Here is a 20,100-nt window from a genome sequence, read left to right as displayed (position 1 = left end):
TTCATTTTCCTCGCTCCTCAATGAACCGAGAAGCTCGCTGAAATGTCGCGGCCGATATCAGCGAGCGGTCCGATAACAGCGTCCAGTGTAAGGTGGTTTCAAGCGAGGTCAGAAAAAACCGTAAAAAACGAGCCCTCCCACATTTGTACCACATGAGTCGACGATTCTCCCTTTTCTTCCTCCCTGGTTCCCCTCCTGTCCCCGGAGGTCTCTGATGCTCCTCTCTCCCCTATTTCTCGCGGTGGACGGTTTTTTTCACGTGTAATTTATCGACTAGACTCCTTTTTTCTCCCACCGACGCGTTCCTTTACCCTTTCTACCCCTGCCCCCTTCCTGCCCCTCGTCCCTCGCCCGCATTCACACCGCCATAGAGGGGGTGGGAGGTGAATGGAACAGGAGGACGCAGCGATTTATAGTAACTGCGCCCGCTGTCGTAGAATATTTTTGGGCGGAATTTCAACTCTACCTTTTTCATCCAGTCGTCTCTATGGAACGCTCCGCTTCCTCTTCAACCCCCCCTCGGTTTGGCGTTCCCCTTTGGGACAGGTCATAAACCATAAATGGAACTTTCTCTATGCGAAATAACGATTGCACGTATACCACTGTATCTGATTACTCGCGTCACTCGTTTCGCGGCTCTGTTTTTCTTCTTTTCGAAGAAAGAAAACTCGTTTTCATGGAACTCTGTTAGTGCGTTACGATTTTTCATATCTATGTTTACGTGTGTGGTTTTAGTTGTATTTATTGAGAGTCGGTCGAAAAAGGGAGTGAAGAACTGCAGTAGGGAGGATGAAGAAATAGGGGTAGTTTGTAGAAGCATGAAGGAGCGTGTCCGTGGAACAACTTGGAACTTCCCCTGAAACGTCTATTTACTTCCTAATTAAAATTCTTCTCGTTTAGTTTAAGCTTTGTGCTTTATATTGTGTTTTACTTTGTTTTCAGTGTCATGATTATTCAAAGTCTGTTCGAATAATACGTGTAGTCTAACAAGAGAACTTCAGGACCTCGAAAAGTCTAATTTTTTTTTAACTTAATGCAGCAGAAAAAAAGTATGCAAAAATGGGAAGTATCTATAAATCTTTAAGAAGTGTTTTCTTGGAAAACTGAAAAGTGGTAGAAAAAGAAAATCGACAGAGTTCTTTTGAAACTCCTTGCGAACCTAAATTTACAAAAATCAGAATTTTCGAAGTATAAACATTTTTCTCAAAATTAAAGTGTTCCAAGAAAAAAGATAATAAGTACAAGGAAATAGATCTACTATCTATAGACACCTACTCCAAAAAGTGCGAATAAACATGAAACATGGAATATCTGAACAAGATGACCAGTTTTCTAATGAATTTAATAGAAATATTCTCATCCTGTAAAAGCTGAATTTTTCTTGCAACCGTAACGAATTCTTTCCCCCAGAAATTGAAGATTAATAGCGAAGGTATGCCATGTCAGTGGCAACGATCCGCGGAGCATTGCATGGGAATGCACGCGAACGATCTTGCGCAGATGCAGCCGATTCGTGGGACCGTAATGCGAGTGATGCATATCGCGTCGCAGTGCACCCTCGAGGCAGAGGGAAAAAACAGCGTATCAGTGACTTTTCAGCGTACGAGCGCGCTGCAGCGCTGGCCTTCGCCCTGCACAATGGATCTTGTTCCCGTGGACAGAAAGGCCGGATGAATCTCGAAACGCAACGATGCACAGAGACAATTCTACGCTTCGAAATTCCCCTTCTCAAAAAGCTCCTACTTCTATCCCTCTTCCATCTCTCACTCTCTCCACCACCCTTCCTTCTCTCTCGCCCCACTATCCTCGAGCTTTCTTCATCTGGAAACCATGACGCGTGAAACGCTCGAACGACACCTAGCCAACCTTTGGATTAGTATGCATCCTAATTCAGCGGAACAATGGCGTTGTTTTGTGTCGCTGCTCAGTGCTCGTGCGTGGCGTGCATGGGATGCTTGGACGAAATTCCTTGACACTTTGTGTCTGTTTTATTTAATTTCTTCTACTTATTTCATTATTACTCGGTTAATTAATCTGTTTTTTTCTCTCGTTCAGATTGACTTTAATATTCTGAGTCTAAGAAAATTTTAACATAAAGAATTGAAGATAAATTTAACATATTTCTTAGATTATAATATGTAAAGAGAATCATACTCAATGTCTGACCATACACTGACCACTACTACTTACATTTCCCTCTATTTCTCCCTTCTATTTCACTGTTTCTTTATCACTACGCACATCCCAATGGCTATTGCAAATTATTCCACACAAACACCCCTCAAATCAACAAACTCTTTTTTACACATCAATTTATCAATTTCGCCCTCCCTCTTCGGCAGAAAAACAATTCCCCCACGTTGGCTCCGAAATGCAACAAACATCCATGTTGATTTTACAAAATATATCCACCAAAAAATTTCCTATACTTCCACTCTCCAAACACGTTCTGTGTAACACCGTGCACGAGTTATAAACAGAACTAAAGAAATGTTGTTTCACAGATGGGGAAAATAGGGGGGTGTTGTTATCGCGTTGTATTATTTATACGAATTATACGATCCTCCTTGCCTCGTCACGGAGAGAGGAAATACGAGCGTGACGAGAGACTCGATAAAAATTTTTCGCGGGTAGGCTATTCGTAAATGGAATAAATTTCGCGGCGCTTGGGAGCGTCTCGAGGGCCACAAAACGCAGACATATATTCTAGGCTTTCCTTGGCACCAGGAATGCACTCGAAACGCGAGACTTCTGAAAATGTTCGAATGATTCTGTGCAAACACTCCAGCCAGTTCCGCCGCGGATGTCCCATCGATATGCGAAATCGTGTCTCGGTGAAGGATAACGCCGCGCTATTCCCCCTGCGAGTAACAGCCATAGGGTGAAATCAAGTGGCAACGCGAAACCATTATCTCCACTATTCGCGGTGCACTCGGGTGGGAAAGCATTTAAATTTTTCCTCTAACGAAATGCCCACTATTTCCATTATTACCACTGCTCCCACTATTTTAATGGCTTCCATTATTTTCAATTTTTCCACCGTTACCGTTAGTTCTGCTGCTCTTATTATTCGGAATGTTTCTGATATATCTATTAGTGCTATCATTTATAGCTGTCACGCTATTCCCACTGCTGTTATTATTTCTACTTCAAACGCTCACGCAATTTTCCGTGCGTTTCCATTAGTATCAATTTTCTTGCTATCATTGAGAATTTTAGAATTCTTAATACTTGCATCCACAATCCACATTATAAACTTTATTCCCACATTATTCTCTTTCTTCATTATTTCAACCTACTCTCACAAATTTGTTAACACATTTGATAACCATTTCACAACCCCTATTATGTATCCAATTCACCAATCCTAAAGTACCTAGGAATTTCCCACTAAATCAACAATTTCTTATGAATCACCTTATCGATATTTTTCGAAACACTTCACATACTTAAAAAATATACTAAAAACATACACGATGTCACGAATGTATACAAAGTGGTAGTGAGGATGACGTTACTGTTCCACAGTCGTAGAATCGAGCCTGGCAGCGCTGCCTACAGATAATTCCACAGAATCAAAGTAGTTTCCAATTAATTGCTCGCGCGTACCACACCTTCGGAGCTGGTTTACGCCGAATGGAAAACTAATTGGCCATGGCCGACCGTTGTCATCGAGACGTCTGATGCTGCGCCGAAGTAACGGCGACCGAAGTATCCGGAATATTCCCAATTTCCGCATAACCGTATTCAATATCCGGATGTTCAAACTTCGGATAGCCGCAGTGCGCATTGCCGAAACGATCGTATCGGTGAACTATTCAAATAATGGTAACTGTACCTAACGTCCGCCCTCGTCCTTCCTCCTTCTATACCTGCACCCCCGCCGCGCCCCACCAACGTCCCGCGAACTTTGGTAATAATTGATAATCGACATTTCGCTGCGCTACAAATTTCACGCAGGCATTCCATGCCGACCCTTGCTCTTGAAACGTGCAGGGTAATTTCTGCGCTTGTTAAGGCGATCCGTGGCGACCGCGATTCTGGATAACGGTTAGACTTCGTGGCATCCCGAGTTCTGGGATCCCAGCTACGCGAGACGTAGGGAAGCAGGAATTAACCCAGTAACTCTTTCGAGCTAGGTGGGTTAAAAACTGTCGCTCCTTTTGCTGAGGTTTTCGTGCATATTTTAACAGAACTCGAAAAGTTGAAATTAGACATAGTAACAGTATAATGTTTAGTATTTTATTTGAAGCTTTTCATTCAGTTGGGAATGCTATGAACCAATGGTAAAGACGTAAATAAGTGAAAAGAAAAATTTGTATGAGTCAAAACGTGTATTAGTCAGTTGTTGATACTGGTGCAACTTGGATTTTTATTTTCTTTAAAATTGTGTGTCTCAATTTTGCCATCTGACTACAGATCTATAGTCTCTCTTCCTCTTTCTGAAAAATTAGGAAATTCGGAGACTCACCCCGTATATCACTTCTGAAAATGAGTTTGCAGTGAACGTGGTTCGAAGAAACTTTGCAAAATACAGCCAGAAGCAATTGAGTTCTATTGGTCTGCTTTCGTTTATCTAAGTCAAAGATTTATGTACTTATTTAATTCCTCTGACGAATCGTTTAAACAAAAGATCCACAAGCGCTAGATCAGCACACCCTTCCGGTTTTCTTTAATTAACTGAAGAGCCCAGCGGTGCTTCGCTTCGAACCAGATAACGACAATTATTCGTCGCGAAACGGTTACGTCACGCGCTTCCGCGGTCTCAAATCTTTCTGAAATAATAGAATACTAAAACACCCATTATGATTTCTGTCCGTTTGCCTGACCCATTTCCTGAACTGTTAATTAACGAAAGCGTTGTCGAGGGGTAATAATTACTGGCAGGCAGGGAAACGTACCTCCTTACAAATATTTACCTTGCTCTGTCCCCCGACAAGTCGTTCGCAACTGACGAATTAACTCTCTTTATTCCTGTTTTTCCTATGCTTTCCGCCGAATCGGTACAATAAAAAAGAACTTCGATCTGTTTGGCTGAAAATTCCGCCTACGCGTCGAAGACAAACGCAAAGCACCGATAACGAAAAACCCGAATAAAACCCGACAGCCAATATGCGTGGAAAATACGGCATTTGTAACAATGGGGGACATTGGAGGGGGGCTTGAAAAAGAGCTCTCGCATAACGCGTTTGACAGGATGATTTGTATCGGTGTTCCGTAAAAGTGCACACCTTTTCAGCGTTTCAAAAGATAATGATCGAAACGCCGCGATGAATGAGCTCGATGAATGTTCTTTCACTTTAGGGAAAGCTGAATCGAGAGCATTGCCGGTAATCTTGATTTATGAACGAACGTTTGATCCCCTTTCGGTTAAGTAGTCTCTGTTTCGAGCACTGCCGATGATTATTCATGTTAGCTTTGAACTCGGATAACTGACAAAAGGGGAATACATGTTCGGGATTCTTCTTATCTAGAACTGATCATTTTAGTGTAATTACATGTTACTTGTACATAGAGCTATGCAATGTTCAGTTCGAAATCAGCCATTGAAATTTTATTTGAAATTACCTAAAATACCTAGGTTTGTTTGAAGTTTGTTGGAGAACCAGTAATAGGGCTTGAACTACAATGAATTTTGAAGCCTAAGTTAAATGAAATTTTGATTGTGAAATTTTAGTTGTGCTTTGGGAACGTAACTTTTCCTAAAATTATATTATAATTGTGTTATGAGCGCAAAATTTGTTCAAAATTTGTTACAGAGTTATGGAATATATTTAATCCCAAAATTTTGTATTTTTACTTTGGTAATAGGAATTTATTTTTAATTGAATCGAAATTCATAATAGATTGAGTAGTCACGATCGTTGTTATACTATTTAATACAAAATACACAATTTTTATATTAAAAAATAGCTACGTATTTAGTACCTACTTATACCTAAAATAAGTGTCGAAAATAATTTCCTATGCTCTATAGATACCCATATGTGTCAAGGTAAATAAAAAGCTTTAAAATTTATAGAATGCTATAACCTCAGAAACCTCTTTCTAAACACACCCTATATCAATCCCTACTCATCCAAAAGAAATATCGACGTTCCTCAACGACACCAGCCTCAGCAAATATATTTCGTTCACACAATGGCGTCCACAGTTTCGCGACTCGGGGAGCAGCTGTATTTTACGTACGTAATTCCACGTATTTATGCTCGGCCATTGTTGCATCTCACCCAGGGGAAAATAGCTCGACCGCGATAGCAACAGTGAAGGGCGAAACGAACGCGATCGAGCAGCAGAAAAATTGCTTCCAAGAATGGCTCGTTTAATTAACCCGCTAAGAATCTCGACGTGGTCGTGATGGCGTGATCGTTCGAATCGCAATTTCTGGATTTGCCTGGCCCTGTGCTCGCCCTTTGTAATTGAGTCGTGAGCCAGGCTGAAAGACACGAGCCCTCGTGTCGGTCAGACGTCTGGGATAACGCGTTCTTAAATATCGCGTGATGGCTAATTTGCATCGCCCACCGCGAACGATTAAAGTGCGATCGTTACGCAAGCAATCCGCCATTTCTTGTTTCGATCATGCCAGCTCACGACTGCTTCAGCCTTTCGCCGTGCTGGCCACCTGTATCGTTATCGTCGTTTTCCCAAACCGTCAAGCGGAATCATCTTTTCAGCATATTTAACAAGGCTGTGCTTATTTGAAATCAGTTTTTTGCGAGAGTATTCAGATAGAGTGCAATAAATTCTAATATTTAAGTGGTAGACTAGAATTTGAAGATTATAGTAAATTTGTGAAGCTAAACACTTTTTATTATGGTGAAAAATAATTGCTTGAAGAGTGTTGTATTTTATTTTACAAGGAACATCAGTTTAGTGTCATCTTACGATTTTGATGCAGCTTGGTATATGAATAGAATATTAGAAGAATATTCTCCTATAGCCTTGGTTTATGCACTGCTTGTATACTGAGTTTAATCGAAATCGCAAGATGACACTAATTATAAAATAATGTCCCTTGTTAGTAATGCCAAGTTAAATAGGAGTTATAGAAACATTATGATGAGGTATACAGTGATACAAAAAATGGGAAGACTCACCCTCGATAATGGGACGTTGCGGCTTGTAGGATGTATCTGGAAAGAGAAAAGGATTGATATTAGTGAAATTAGTCACGATGTTACATATGCGTTAAGAATTGCTTAGTAAAGCGAGTATCAAGCAGCTACTTCTAAATGGTGCATAAGATTACCTTATGCTTCTGAAACTTCTAGAACTGGATCTACAGTACATATTTATAGCAAAGTTATACAACATTTTAGAAAACAGGAAAACACACATAAACACGTTTCCCTTTTCTGTTTTCTATTATAAAGAGTCATTGAACTTCGCTACATAACATGGTAATTTAGACTCACTTAAATACTTCAAATTCTTAGTTCCAATTATCGAAGTTCCCTTCTCAACAGCCACTCAAATAAGTTCCCTATATCACCCTCTACTGACTACTAATATCTATTTAACAGCAGGATACCTATAACACACCTTCCCTGAATAACCAGAAAATTTCTGCAAGGAAAATTTCGATTCACGCGTCAAGAGGGTCGAGGAACCGATTCAACGATCCAGGGCAGCGTTACAAGTTTGCCTCTTGACGAAATCAAACACTCTCGCATCGCTGGCAAACTTTCGTCGACTTGGTCGTAAGACAACCGTAATCAAGGGGCAAAGCGTTAATCAGCCCCGATCCGAGGTTTCTCGAACAACGAGGCCGAAGAGAAGGAAAACTTACGCGGGGGTTAAGGCAGAAAGCTGGGTCGGGGCAATTTCGAGGAGCAAATAACAGGGAGATCTAGGGTCCCCCTAGTTGCGAAACAACATCTTAAGGCAGTCTGACGTTCCTCATGAAACTTTTAATTATCCTTTCCTGGCTGCCCTTTAATGAAGAACGCGCGTCGCTCGACACGTATGACGTTGGAAATAATTACAAGTTTCTGGATGAATTCTGGCTCGTGACGAAGGGGTAGCCAAAATCAAGCTTGCTCTGTTGTATCAAAGTTGCGTTGTGTCATTCGCATGTTAATGTGTAACGAGAAATGCAACGCTAGAAACTTTATCTCTTTTACTGTTTTCTTCACTTTTCAGTAGTGGATATCTCAAAGAGCATCGTAGGTAAATATTCCTTCATAGAGACGATAGATACGTTGTGAGTACTTACAACTTAATGTTTCAAAAGGTAGAGATTTAGAGGAAGACGAATTGTGGACTATAAAGATAACTTAAAAATTGTATATATGTATTTGTTCTACTTGGGTTCGATTTATATGTAATTTAATGCTTTAGGAATTAAGTTTAACGTGTACTAGGTAAGAGTATTACATAAGTTACATCGTATATGTTTGATCATAGTTAAGGTTATACTACTTACAGAATGTCTGACCATACTCGTGGATATACTACTCAATATGTGTCTGATCATATTCAAGTTATACTACTTTGCGGGTGTCTCCCCGCGTACATATACTATTACTTTATTTTTCTTTTTGAAAACTGCATATATTTTATCAATCAATCAATTAAGCACTCAGACAAATTTACTAACCTACACAGAACTTCCAAAGCTACCTCATGATTATTCAAAGTCTATCTTGAAAATGTTCTAATGAAACGACTGTGCAATATATCATTTAGATCACTTACAGTATAAACTACCACAGAGGATATCAACTAATAACCCTGATAATATTAATCTACCATATGAAAAATTACACTCTTCCAAAGCGCATCAGAAAAGTTATTGCATTCAATTTCCGTTTCCCTTTCATGTTATATTTAAAGAATGATGCAATTGCGTCTCACGCTCGCACCGAGTTACCTTCCACCAGAGATACGTGAAAGGGTGTGGTTGTGAGAAGATAGAATTCATTAAACAGCGCAATATTTCCTGCCACCCAATTTCCTTTATCTTCACGCAGAGAGGAGTTATGGCTCAGCCCAGTTCTTAAAATCACTCTCCATGCGTTACTTTCAGAATGCCTCCGCATAATTCACCGTATCCTTCATAATTCATCGAATTATCAACCACTAGAATACCCCCATTTCGCGGTACATTTACCATACAGGTAGCCAAGTTTGTAAATTATAAAGCAGACACCAGGCCACCACTCAGAACTGAACCATAATTCGACCACAGCCAGTGAACCCGAAGCTCTATTTTTATCGAGGCAACTGTCAGGGCGCAGGGGAAAGAAGAAAAAGACACTGGCTGGAATAAATACGAATTTTAGGGGGCAGGAGCGTTATTGTGGAGCGCAGCTGCGGGTCCGCGCCGCGAACGCTGTCGACGTTGATATGAATTGCAACTAACGTCGGTCGGCGCAACGCAATAATTCTTGCAATTAAATACACGTTACCGGGGCTCGCAGGATTTTTTAAGCGACGCGGTTTTGTTACCCCTCCGACGCTGGAATATATTAACGCAGAAATATCGCCCGTTCGCTCGAGTAATTCATCACGCATATGCATTTACGGTAATCTACACTCGTACGCAGCCTGGAAAAGCGGGCCCTCAAGAGGAACAAATGTATTTTAAATATGTCCCGTTCGAGGAGGGCGGCGGGACGGGGCGGCGCGAAAATCAATGCAACGGAAACGCCGTTTTTAATTCCGACGGGGATTTCAGTCGTGACGAGTGAAAAACGGGGGAGGAGAAGGCGATGACTCAGCGGTGAGTTGAGCAGACGTGATAAGTACTGGTGAAGGAGATTGAGTGGGTCTTTGAACTGCGATTTGATTGGGGGTTGAGGGAAGTTAAAAAAAATTAGAAGCTTGTGGGGAGAAATATCCAGGCCTCTATAAATAAACAAAACACTTTGTAAACGTGGGTTTGTACTACATGTTGTACAGGATGTCCCAGGTCCAAGGTGCCAAACGTTGGCACCCTATAACTTTGTTACACAGGGTGAGTCCCGCTACTGTATCTCCTACATTTTCTCGCAAACTATTTGTTGCACGAGAAAATGTTTCAAACGAAACTTGTTTGGTATCAAGAGAAGCATACCAAAAAGCAGCATACCCTCAATACCAAATAACTTTCATTCTAAACACTTTTTCAGGCAACAAATAGTTTCAAAAACATTCAAGTGATACAGCTGCTAGATACATCCTGCACAACTTTGTTACATATCATAGTGTACACCCATCTTTGAATTCTCATCCCGATTCGAACTCGTTTTGCAAGCATATCAGGAATTCATTGTCCGCCATTATAAAAGTCGCAGAAGCATAAATCCATTTCCCTCTTTAATTTCAGTTTCAAACATATTATACGGGGATTAAGAGTCCCCTTTCGCGCGAGAACTCAGTCGCTCGCTGTCCCCGCATAATTGTATTCTTCCGAGCGAGTTTTCACGGCGTTTACGCGAACGAAACGCGCGTTTCGGAAATTACTCGTCGCAATGGCGGCGTAATTACGTCGTCACGGCGATTCATAAGGACGTGGAGAGCAATTTCGCATCGTTGCACAGTCTCTAGTGCTCGTTCGATAGCGGTCAAATTTTATCCACCGCGACCGCCGCGCCCCTCCCATCGACCCCTCCGCGAAAACGAGATTCCATTGCCTGGTAGAAATTGTTTCTTAATTATACTCGTTCATCTGCTCGCTTCGACGAACTAAGCCCCGCTCGCTGTGATCGTCAGTCGACGAACCCCGAAGCGTCGGCGGCCAATCCGTTGTTTATGTGCGAAATTTTTAATAACTGTTTTCGCCAGCAGTCTCGGGCGGATGGCGCGCGCTCGACGAACGAATAGCCAGCGCGGAAGTACGCTCTGCGGAACGAGCAATTACATGTCTTTCAGACTTCAACGAACAGGCGCAACACGGTTTTATGCGCGCGCAGCACACAATATACTGTCGGGGAAAAAATTCCTCGTTAAATAAGTTTTTAATGAAAGCATTCCCAGGAAATATTGCTGTTAAGTGCGAATCACTTCCTGCGCGGCGTTTTCTGGGGTGGTACTGCATGGAGCTAGATATGAGGCGAGATTTAGTGCAGTTGGGAATCAAGGTTGTTAAAAGAGAGGATATATAGTAATTATAGAGGAATTTTTTACTAGAGGATGATGAGTTTTGAGTGATTTGTGATAATTTATTATCAAGAATGACTTATATTTATTAATCGCCTTTTCTCAGATCCTTCGAATGGCAATCCAAAGAGATTTTCTAAGTAAATAAAAATCAGCATACGAAACGTGACCCATCCTGAACTGAAAATCTCGTCTACCATCTCATATCAAAAACAATGAAGCTTCAATATTCAAAACGAATAAATACATCACAGAATCGCAATAAACTACGTCTCAGAGATCACCCACGGAGAGCCACCCTTCACGGAGCGATACATTCCAAACACTCAATAATTTATCAAAATTCCGAGGTCCACCGAGCAAAAAGTTCAAGATAACATAAAAACAATTTCCATTCGCGCTTCCATAAATTTCCTCCGCTGTCACGCGAAAGAACTGCCCTCCCCGCCCACGCGAGCAGAAATGAATATTCAGCGAGGCACGCTCCACGCTTCCCTAAACATTCGTCTGAATGTAAACGAGAGCAAATTAAAGATCGAAGGAATCGCGTAGAGTGTAGGGGAAGCCATTCACTGTCGCTTATGAAAAATTACTGGCGAACGTAAAGAAGCCGTCGACCTGTGGAAGAACACCGCGGGACCGCAAAGGGCCGCTCGCGTTCGGCCGTGTATGCACGTTTCGTGCAGTTCGTGCCACGCGGCACTAGCAAACCAGCGATATGTATGCAGCCCGCCTCTATGAGAACTCCTGCAGCCCGATATCGCGCCGATATTCCCCTTTCTCGTCCTGGCTATGACTACGGGTTGACACACATGGGTAACACGTGTTGCCACTCCCACAAACCGACGGATAACACAGTTGCACCTAGCCTGGCCACACAGGCGCACCCTGCCCGACTGCACAGGTGTAATTTCGACGCGGAGGAGGTTCATCGAACCGTATCAGAATGTACATCGTCCGACTAGGTGGAGCCCAGGGATGGCCTCGAGGCTGGGACGTGAAAAATTGAACGCGTCCAGAGAGCCTCGGGCCTGCTACTGGCTATTGGTTTTGTCTAGAATCCTCGAACACTGTGTCAAAGTCCTGCTGATATTGGACGCCGATGGTGTGGAGTAGAAGCGGAACTGTTGGTACTGGTATCGATGAGTATCGATAATATAGGAATGTTGCTGATTATTTGATACGTTTATAATATCGGTAAGACATCGTTAAGGTGAATAGCTGTAGGAGGGAATGAAATTATTGTTGAGAGAAGAACGTGATGAAACAAACGAAATATAATAGCAAAATGCAAGAATAAAAGTAGAAGAATTAACAGTGTGTTCTTTACGAGCACTCTCTTTGTAAGGGGTAGTTTTTGGAACTCTGATATTGACTCGTTCGCTGCTTTTTTGAGACTAATTGTGCAGCTTTGAGTTCATTCTTAGAATTAGATAAACACTCAGTTTGGGTTACTCAGCTCTGACAATGAGCAGCAGGAACAACATTTTAGGCAGTGTATAGATTAATAGAGTAGTGAAAAATGTGAAATGTGATACTGGTTACAAAACAAGGCTGCATTAATAAAGTATCTTTCTGTTCTTCTGTTCCTCTTTCCCTTTCTGGTTACTAAAAAGTTACTTAACTCTGTTATCTAACACGTAGCGTACACACACCTTTAGAAACCGAATTCTCAACCTCATCACGCATCCCCGCAGAGGGCAGTGGCAACTGAAAAAAATATATCACATAAAACACTTTAATTAATGCAATGCCAGCAACTCACCCCTATCACTGGCGATGAGAAAGAGGGGAAATAGGAAAGAAGTGTTATTATTTGCCATGAGAAATTGTTATTTTCGCGGTGCCACCTAAATCGAAAGGATTTCCAGATATATGGGTGCCGGCCGAGCGTCTCGTATATTTTCGAAGCCATTTTCGAAGGAAGAATTTCACGCGTCGTGCTCGCAGACGCGATATTTCATTCTCCTTTTTTGCATTCGACAGGAACGCCCGAGGTCCGCGGCTCGATGGCGCGAGGGAGACAGAGATCGAGGGACCGGGAGCCGGAAATGGTGGCGAAGCACTTTCGATTTTCCGTTTCCTATGCTGTGTGTACCGCTGCCGAAGACGAAACACGTGCGCCGTCGCCTTCCTTTTTTCTTTCGCTCCCAATAAACCGATAGGCGTCAGGTGGCGCGGCGGAAAAGAAATTTGCCACACGAACGAGCCAGCGGGAATAACGACGCCCTCTCGTTTTAATAACAGCCCGCGATTTGTAATTCATTCACCTCGCAAATAATGACCTTTGTTCCAGGGAATCACGATCTTTGTTGCTTCCGCGGCTGAGGGGAGCGATCCCCTGGAAACGATTATTTGAATATGAAAGGACCAAGAGGTTTCGCGAATATTCAGATCGTGGCGCAGAGATATTTTATTCTGGAGCAACCTCTAACACCGACCTCTATTCTGTGACCTTTGCTGTTATGCTGGGATTCATTATGCGAATTCAATTGAACATACGGGCTGTTATCTTCTTGTTAGCTTCTTTTCATTGTTTTTAAGCATACAATCAACTCCCAAAGTGGGTCAAACTTATGAAACACCTTGCATAATTAATCGTGAGGAGAGTTGCTTTTTTAAAATGTTCTTTTAATATTCTATTAATATTGGGAGACACAGCTTCTGCATTATTGGTAATACTCTTAATAATTGATAAGTAATTTTAAGAACTTCCATCTGATAAACTATTTTTTCTTCTGTTAAATAAATAATATTAAGTCGATGGTTCGTATACAGAATAATAAAAGAAACAAAATAAAGAAAAATACTGGTGTGAGTTAAGTGAAGATTCGAGTATCTAATATAAATGTCTCCTTTAGTACACGTTATACGTTCCTACTAGTAAGAAGTTTGGGGTATAATAGAATTTCAATATCAATAGCGAATTGCTGGCTGTAACCCCATTCGCTATAATACAGTGGTGTTAGAGTACTTACGTGTATACAACAAGCAGATTTAGTGGTCCAGATAGGTTCACTTGTAACAGTAATTCGATCAATAATATTGATAGGGTCTGAGCTACGCGGATGAGAATTACTCGTGTCGTACTGTAGCTTGAGCTGACTACTTAAGCTGGCTGTTTAAAGCTCTTCGTCGAGATTTCAGTGTATTGACCATTTGCAATAATCGAAAATGTATAAAAGACCGACTTCCAAAAAGAACACATGGAAAATGAATCTAAAAGTAGTGTGAATTGTCTGTCTGACCAATGATGGGTATTTTCTACTTATATTTAGAGAACAGATGGAGTGTACCAATTATTTACACTTAGACTGCCATGTTACTCATATATGGACTACTTTTACACAAAAATGGTACTGCCTTGCATACCTCGACATAATATCTAGCACACATTCTATCGTAACAAAAATATCAGTAACCACTAGAAATATCCAAAGAATAATGGAATATATCACTCATAAAGACACACTTGAAATTTCACTGAAGCCATCATCGTCAATCTTTCACCAAATTCAAACAATCCAACTGTACTACCTTACAGTGACACCCTTCACACAAATCACACCGAATCTTCTCCGTCAATAGAGGTGGAGACACTGCAAAATTCACGACAGTTTGCAAAACTGTCACAGTAATATTTCCTTCACCTTTTCGAGGAGAGCGGATCCACGTCTCCTAGAATTTATTCGCAGGAAGGGGCACCTGCTATCGCTGGACTAATCATACATTCAGATTTTCCCAAGAGTGTGGAACGAGGGGCGTCGGTAAACTATTGGAACGGCTGAAACTGGCTCGTTACTTTTCCCAAAGTCTGAGCCAACGCGGAAAGCGTGGCAAAGGCCGCCCGATCGGGGCCACTCGTGCTGGCGATTGATTCCCGTGATATTTCAGGGAAAAACTTTGCCCCGACTCGTGGAGGGGGGCCAGGCGAAAAATGAAGAAAGTTTCCTCGCCAGCTTCGCGCTCACGTCTTTCGTAACTGCGCCCACGTGCGCGATATACTTGCCCCGATTCTCTGTCTGGATCGCTCGCGTCACGGTGCTTGTGTACAGGCGAATCTGTTCAGAGAATTCAAACATATGAGCGCTGGCAGGATGCTTCGACTAGCGGACTGCTCAGTGAAAATCTAGGATCAGTGGAGTGCGATCTATTGAGGTGGATAGATGTATCTTAGACTTCTTAGAATTTTTTGAAATCTAACAAAATATATGCACTTTGCTTAGAATTTTCGCGTGTCCAAATATTTAGTTCCTAATTTTTACATTTTTTTTTTATTTGGGGTAACGTATATAGCTGTTGGCTTCTATATAATCATTGACTCTTTTCTTGAAAAAATAGTAAATGTAATGGGTATTATATTTACTGCTTTTTTATGGGAGTTGTGATGTACGAATTTTTTTAGATAGATGTTAATGATTATATATTGTGTGCTTCAGTTTCTGGTCTTGATTATTTCAAAATTTGGATGTTTCAAAATGTCAGTGTTTGAGTGTTAACTGACTATTACCTAACTACCATTCGACTCCTAGCTGACTATTAGCTTTCTGCCATTTGACTATTAGCTGACTGTTAGGCAAATCCCAACAGACTATTAGCTGACTGTTAAGTGAATCCTAGGTGACTATCAGCCTCCTGCAAAAGTTTCCCACTCGAATTTTCAGTCTGAAATTATTCGATGTGTTTTAAACCACAACTGACAAGGGCATACTACCACACGTGCTAATTTAAACAACAGCTGTCGTCGGTAAACTATATGACAACCGTAAGTCTGCATCATACAGCATTTGTCACAGTTGAGCTTACATAACTATGGTCTACTCCAAAATTCCATTAAACCGCCCGCAATTAGCCATGACACAATTGACAGTGATGGTATTAGGCGCGTGTCGCTAATAATTGAAACTGTATTCGGTTGACGCGCAGCGTCACGATCTGTTATTGAATGAATTCTGCTTGAGCAGCGCTGATGGAGCGTAACAAAATTCCTGAATTTATGGACCGGAAGCTTCGAAAGTGCAAATCCCACAGATGGGAGACAAATTATGCATTCACAATAGTTTTTTAAAGAAAATTTTAAAATCGTATACAAGAATTAGTAGCATGATTTCAGGACAAAGAATTAGAAAAAAGGAAATAATTTATGGAACATAGCATGAAAGTTATTTAAAAATGTTTTTAAATGGACTGCAGATTTTTATGCAAAATAAAATTTTTGTAGGTATATTCTAAAAAACACAATGCGAATAAAGATGTGTTTTATTCTTTAATCACGCTGATATTCACAATGCTTTTGATATTTTAGATATTTTTGTACATAGTATATATTTTGCACTTTTTTGCACATTTAAAATTTCCATAAATGCATAAAACTCTGCTGTTTTATTTATAATACTGTTAACTTTAAGCTTCTTCAGCCACTTTCTTCTGTAAGCGAAGAGAATGAACGCTATTAAAATTTTTATTGACTGTGAGAATATTATACTATCATAAAAGTAAGAATTCCAATCGTTCCATGAGACAGAATTCTATGCTTTCGTCTCGAAGATTTCCTTCACCAGCAACTTGTTACGTAAAGCTTCAATCTTCTTCCCTTTGATGGAATTAAGCTTCACAATAAATTCAACAAGGTTGCACTATGACACGATGCTACTCCTGTTAGATACAAAGGACCTTTGCACGAGATTTCAATATCATCACAGTACAGCAATAAAAGAATACATAATAACCAAATAATTAACCCAACAAACGAAACATAGACGAACTCATAAACTATACAACCATATACCCTTATACACATTTCCTTCCATCTCAAAGCAAAGAAAAATCCTAACAGAGAAAATCAAGGAACATATTTTTCTACGATGGGAAGAGCCTTAAAGAGCTTCCTCTTTGTCGAGGTCATTCTGAGAAACGATCGACGAGTAGAGACACGGCACCGAGCTTTCAGGAACTAGCAAATGGGCAAAATAAAAGTTCACGAGGACCACGAAAACGGAAAACGCGCGTCAGCTATGGGTCCAGAAACTACAAACTTACGGAGAAACTTCCTGCCTACAAGTTCGACGTCCTTAATAAGCCGCGCTTCGCACAGTTCTCTGGAAAATGCTACAGAGCAACGACGGAAGGCAGTTACCGACGACGGGAGGAAATGGCGTCGAAACGTCTTGCTACGCGGGGTTGCGACAGAAAAAAGGGAAAAGAAAGATCGCGACAGCAGCATTTATTAAATTAAACGTCAGCTTCCCTGACAGGGTTTTTCCACAGTTCTCGTTGGCGACCAACTTCCGCTCTGTTCCTTCCTGTGGAAACCTGAGAGCTGACCACGTTAGAGTGCCTCTTCTACACCAATTCTTAGTCACTTGATTTTTTTAGAGACAGTCGAAACTGTAGGTGGTTAATGAGTGGAATTTTCTTCTGGCTTTGACCACGATTTCAAACTTTCAAACTTTAAAATTTTTATGCTCTTGAATTTTTAAGCTTTTGAATGTCCGAATTTTAATATTTTTTAATCTTTAAATCTTCAAACTCTTAAATTTTTGAATCTCTGCATTTACAAATTTTTTAAATTTTCATATTTCTAATATTTAGAATTCTTCCATTCTCAGACTTTATTAAATTATTTTTTATACATATTTTAGGAAACTTAAAGCTGGACATAAGAAGAGTATTGAAGCTAAGGGAGAATATATTAAAAAAGGAAAGTAATTTCCAAGGTATTTCTACTTTCCAATGCTTGCATCGTCATATACAACTCAGAGATTAAAATGTCTAATATTGTGTTTTAAATATATTACCTAGGAATCTAAAGTAGATCTCATTAATGCCTTCGTATGTTCTGATTTTATCGCATTTCACGACTTCTGCTATTAAGTAGTGCAGCATGCAAAGCAAATCAGTATATATATATATATATACGAACATAATAACAAAGTATGTTAATTGCAACTAATGCTCATTTTACAACTCATGCCTTTCCAGAAATAAACAACAGCCCGCGGCAAACTATGATAATGCTATTGTAATATGAACTTAAAAACAGTCTGTTCGAGGTACTCAAGTATAACAGTTTCTATTTTCTTAAGATTATATAAAATGGAAACTGAGTGAAAGGTTATCTCAAGAAGCTTTTTTGAAACTAATAAAATATTTTAAAATTTCATGCTGGAACTAGAAAGATTATTTTTATATCACAAGAACAATTTCCACAAGTGTCACCGACGACGACGCTACTGCAGCGAAGACGTTTGTGTGTATGTTCATAGCGATTTCTTCCGTTTCTTAGATGCTTACAATTTGAAGCTTTACACATTCAATAGCTTATCGAATAGAAGAATAAAGTCTCTATTATAAAATTTATGCAGCGGCGCAGCTTTTGAGTGCACTAACAAATAATCACCCTGCAGCTCTGTCATGTAACATAATTACCCAAACCCTTTTCACTATTTTTACTATCTAAATCAGCCCCTGCAGCATCGCCCCCTTATTACAAGACACCTCACACACAACCAGGCATCCGCACAGCTCGTCCATCAGTGACGCAGCCACTTTGCAAGAATCAACAAGGGAACGCCGCGCTGACTCTTCGACGTTCCAAGCGTCTGGTAATAGGAAAACTATTCGGGGCGAGTAATCGCAACAAAAAGGGCCAGGATTCCTGCAGGAAATGATCCTGGGAAGGACGCTGGCTCGGAACGGAGCTTCTTGCCGGGGCTGATACGGCGTGCTTTTTCTCGCCGCGAAAGTTTTCGAGTTTCTCAAAGCGCTGGCTTCAGACGGCGCGAACGCGAGCGTCCAGGAATGGGGAGCTGTAATGGAGCAGCGGGCCGTGGGAGAGCAGAGGCACGAGAAGAATGAGGGGAAAGAAAAGGGCAGTGGCAGGGAGAGGGGGGGAGAGAAGTGTGGGAAGGAGTTAGCAGGATTTATCGGTCTCGGACTTATTAACTCCTACGGCGAAGTTAACATTAATCTTGACTCGAAGCCGGTGGCTCGCGAACAATCCCGATCGCTCACCGATTGCTACGACCTTTTTCCCTATTGGCTCCCCTCCCTCGCCCCTCCCTGTCCCCAGGATCCGCCAGGCTCCCAGGGGGGCGCCGATAGTAGCAGTATCTCGGCGAGGCGCGAGAAGCGCGGGAAACTTGCATTGTCCTCTCCCCAGCGTCGCCTCTCGTCGAATCCAAGCTTCCCACCAGCTCTGTCGCGTTTCCACGAAATCCCTCTATGAATTTAATCCGACACGAACCGCCACCGCGGATATTATACATTCGGCAGCGAGTTGCCGAATCGTTTGCCAGTTTAACACCGTCCCTAGCCGCTCTCCTCGCGGGGGTAACTTTGTATAACAATAAGAAAGTTCTGCTGGGGAGCGCGCGGGCCTACGGGTGAGAGCAAAGAAGGACTGGGGGAGCAGCGTTGACGAAGAAACAAGCAACTACGCGGAGGGGAACTGTCTACGGGATGCTCTGCGGGGTTTCGAAGTTGAGATGGAGAGGGAGCGAATTGGGGATGATTTTGAATATTTTGATGGGCGAGGGAATATGGAGCCTCTTCGGGATTTTGGGACACTGATTTGAGGGTGGTTGAAATGCAGAGACAGTCGAGAGGGAGATAGGAGAGAGGAGGATAGTGATTTGTGCAGGGTTTTATTATTTAATGAGAAGGGGTGAATGTTGTGGTTGAACGATAGGGTTTAAGAAACTTGTACTAATGAAAATGTACTATACATGTATGTATAGGGTGTTTGACAACAGGTGTTGGACGTTTTAAGGGGTGACTCAATACAAGAATGATAAAACTTCGTTTAAGGGCTTGCATGGGAGTTATTAGTTGTTGAGAGAACACGTAAAACGTGTCTGGCTTAGAACTTATTCTACTATCTTCGCTGTGTTTCTCCTGAGACTTATTCTACTGGCTTTGTTGTACCTGTCTTGGGATTTATTCTACTAACTTCACGGTGTCTGACTTTGGACTTATTCTACTGATTTCGCTGTCTGGCCTGGCCAGCGCATGTCGACA

At 41.4% G+C, this 20,100-nt stretch overlaps 1 protein-coding gene across 1 annotated transcript in view; it reads right to left on the bottom strand.

Annotated features, from left to right (window-relative positions):
- Positions 1-20,100, bottom strand: part of LOC143179802 (agrin) — a 399,531-nt gene that overhangs the window by 286,406 nt on the left and 93,025 nt on the right. Inside the window, exon 3 of the mRNA XM_076379178.1 lies at positions 7,098-7,133. Within this exon, the coding sequence (XP_076235293.1) occupies positions 7,098-7,133 (36 nt within the window). The remainder of the gene's footprint in view (positions 1-7,097; positions 7,134-20,100) is intronic.

The sequence above is a fragment of the Calliopsis andreniformis genome, chromosome 1, assembly GCF_051401765.1.
Source record: "Calliopsis andreniformis isolate RMS-2024a chromosome 1, iyCalAndr_principal, whole genome shotgun sequence".
Lineage (NCBI taxonomy): Eukaryota > Metazoa > Arthropoda > Insecta > Hymenoptera > Andrenidae > Calliopsis > Calliopsis andreniformis.
Note: the sequence above shows the minus strand (reverse complement) of the source record. Positions and strands in the feature narration are given on the sequence as shown.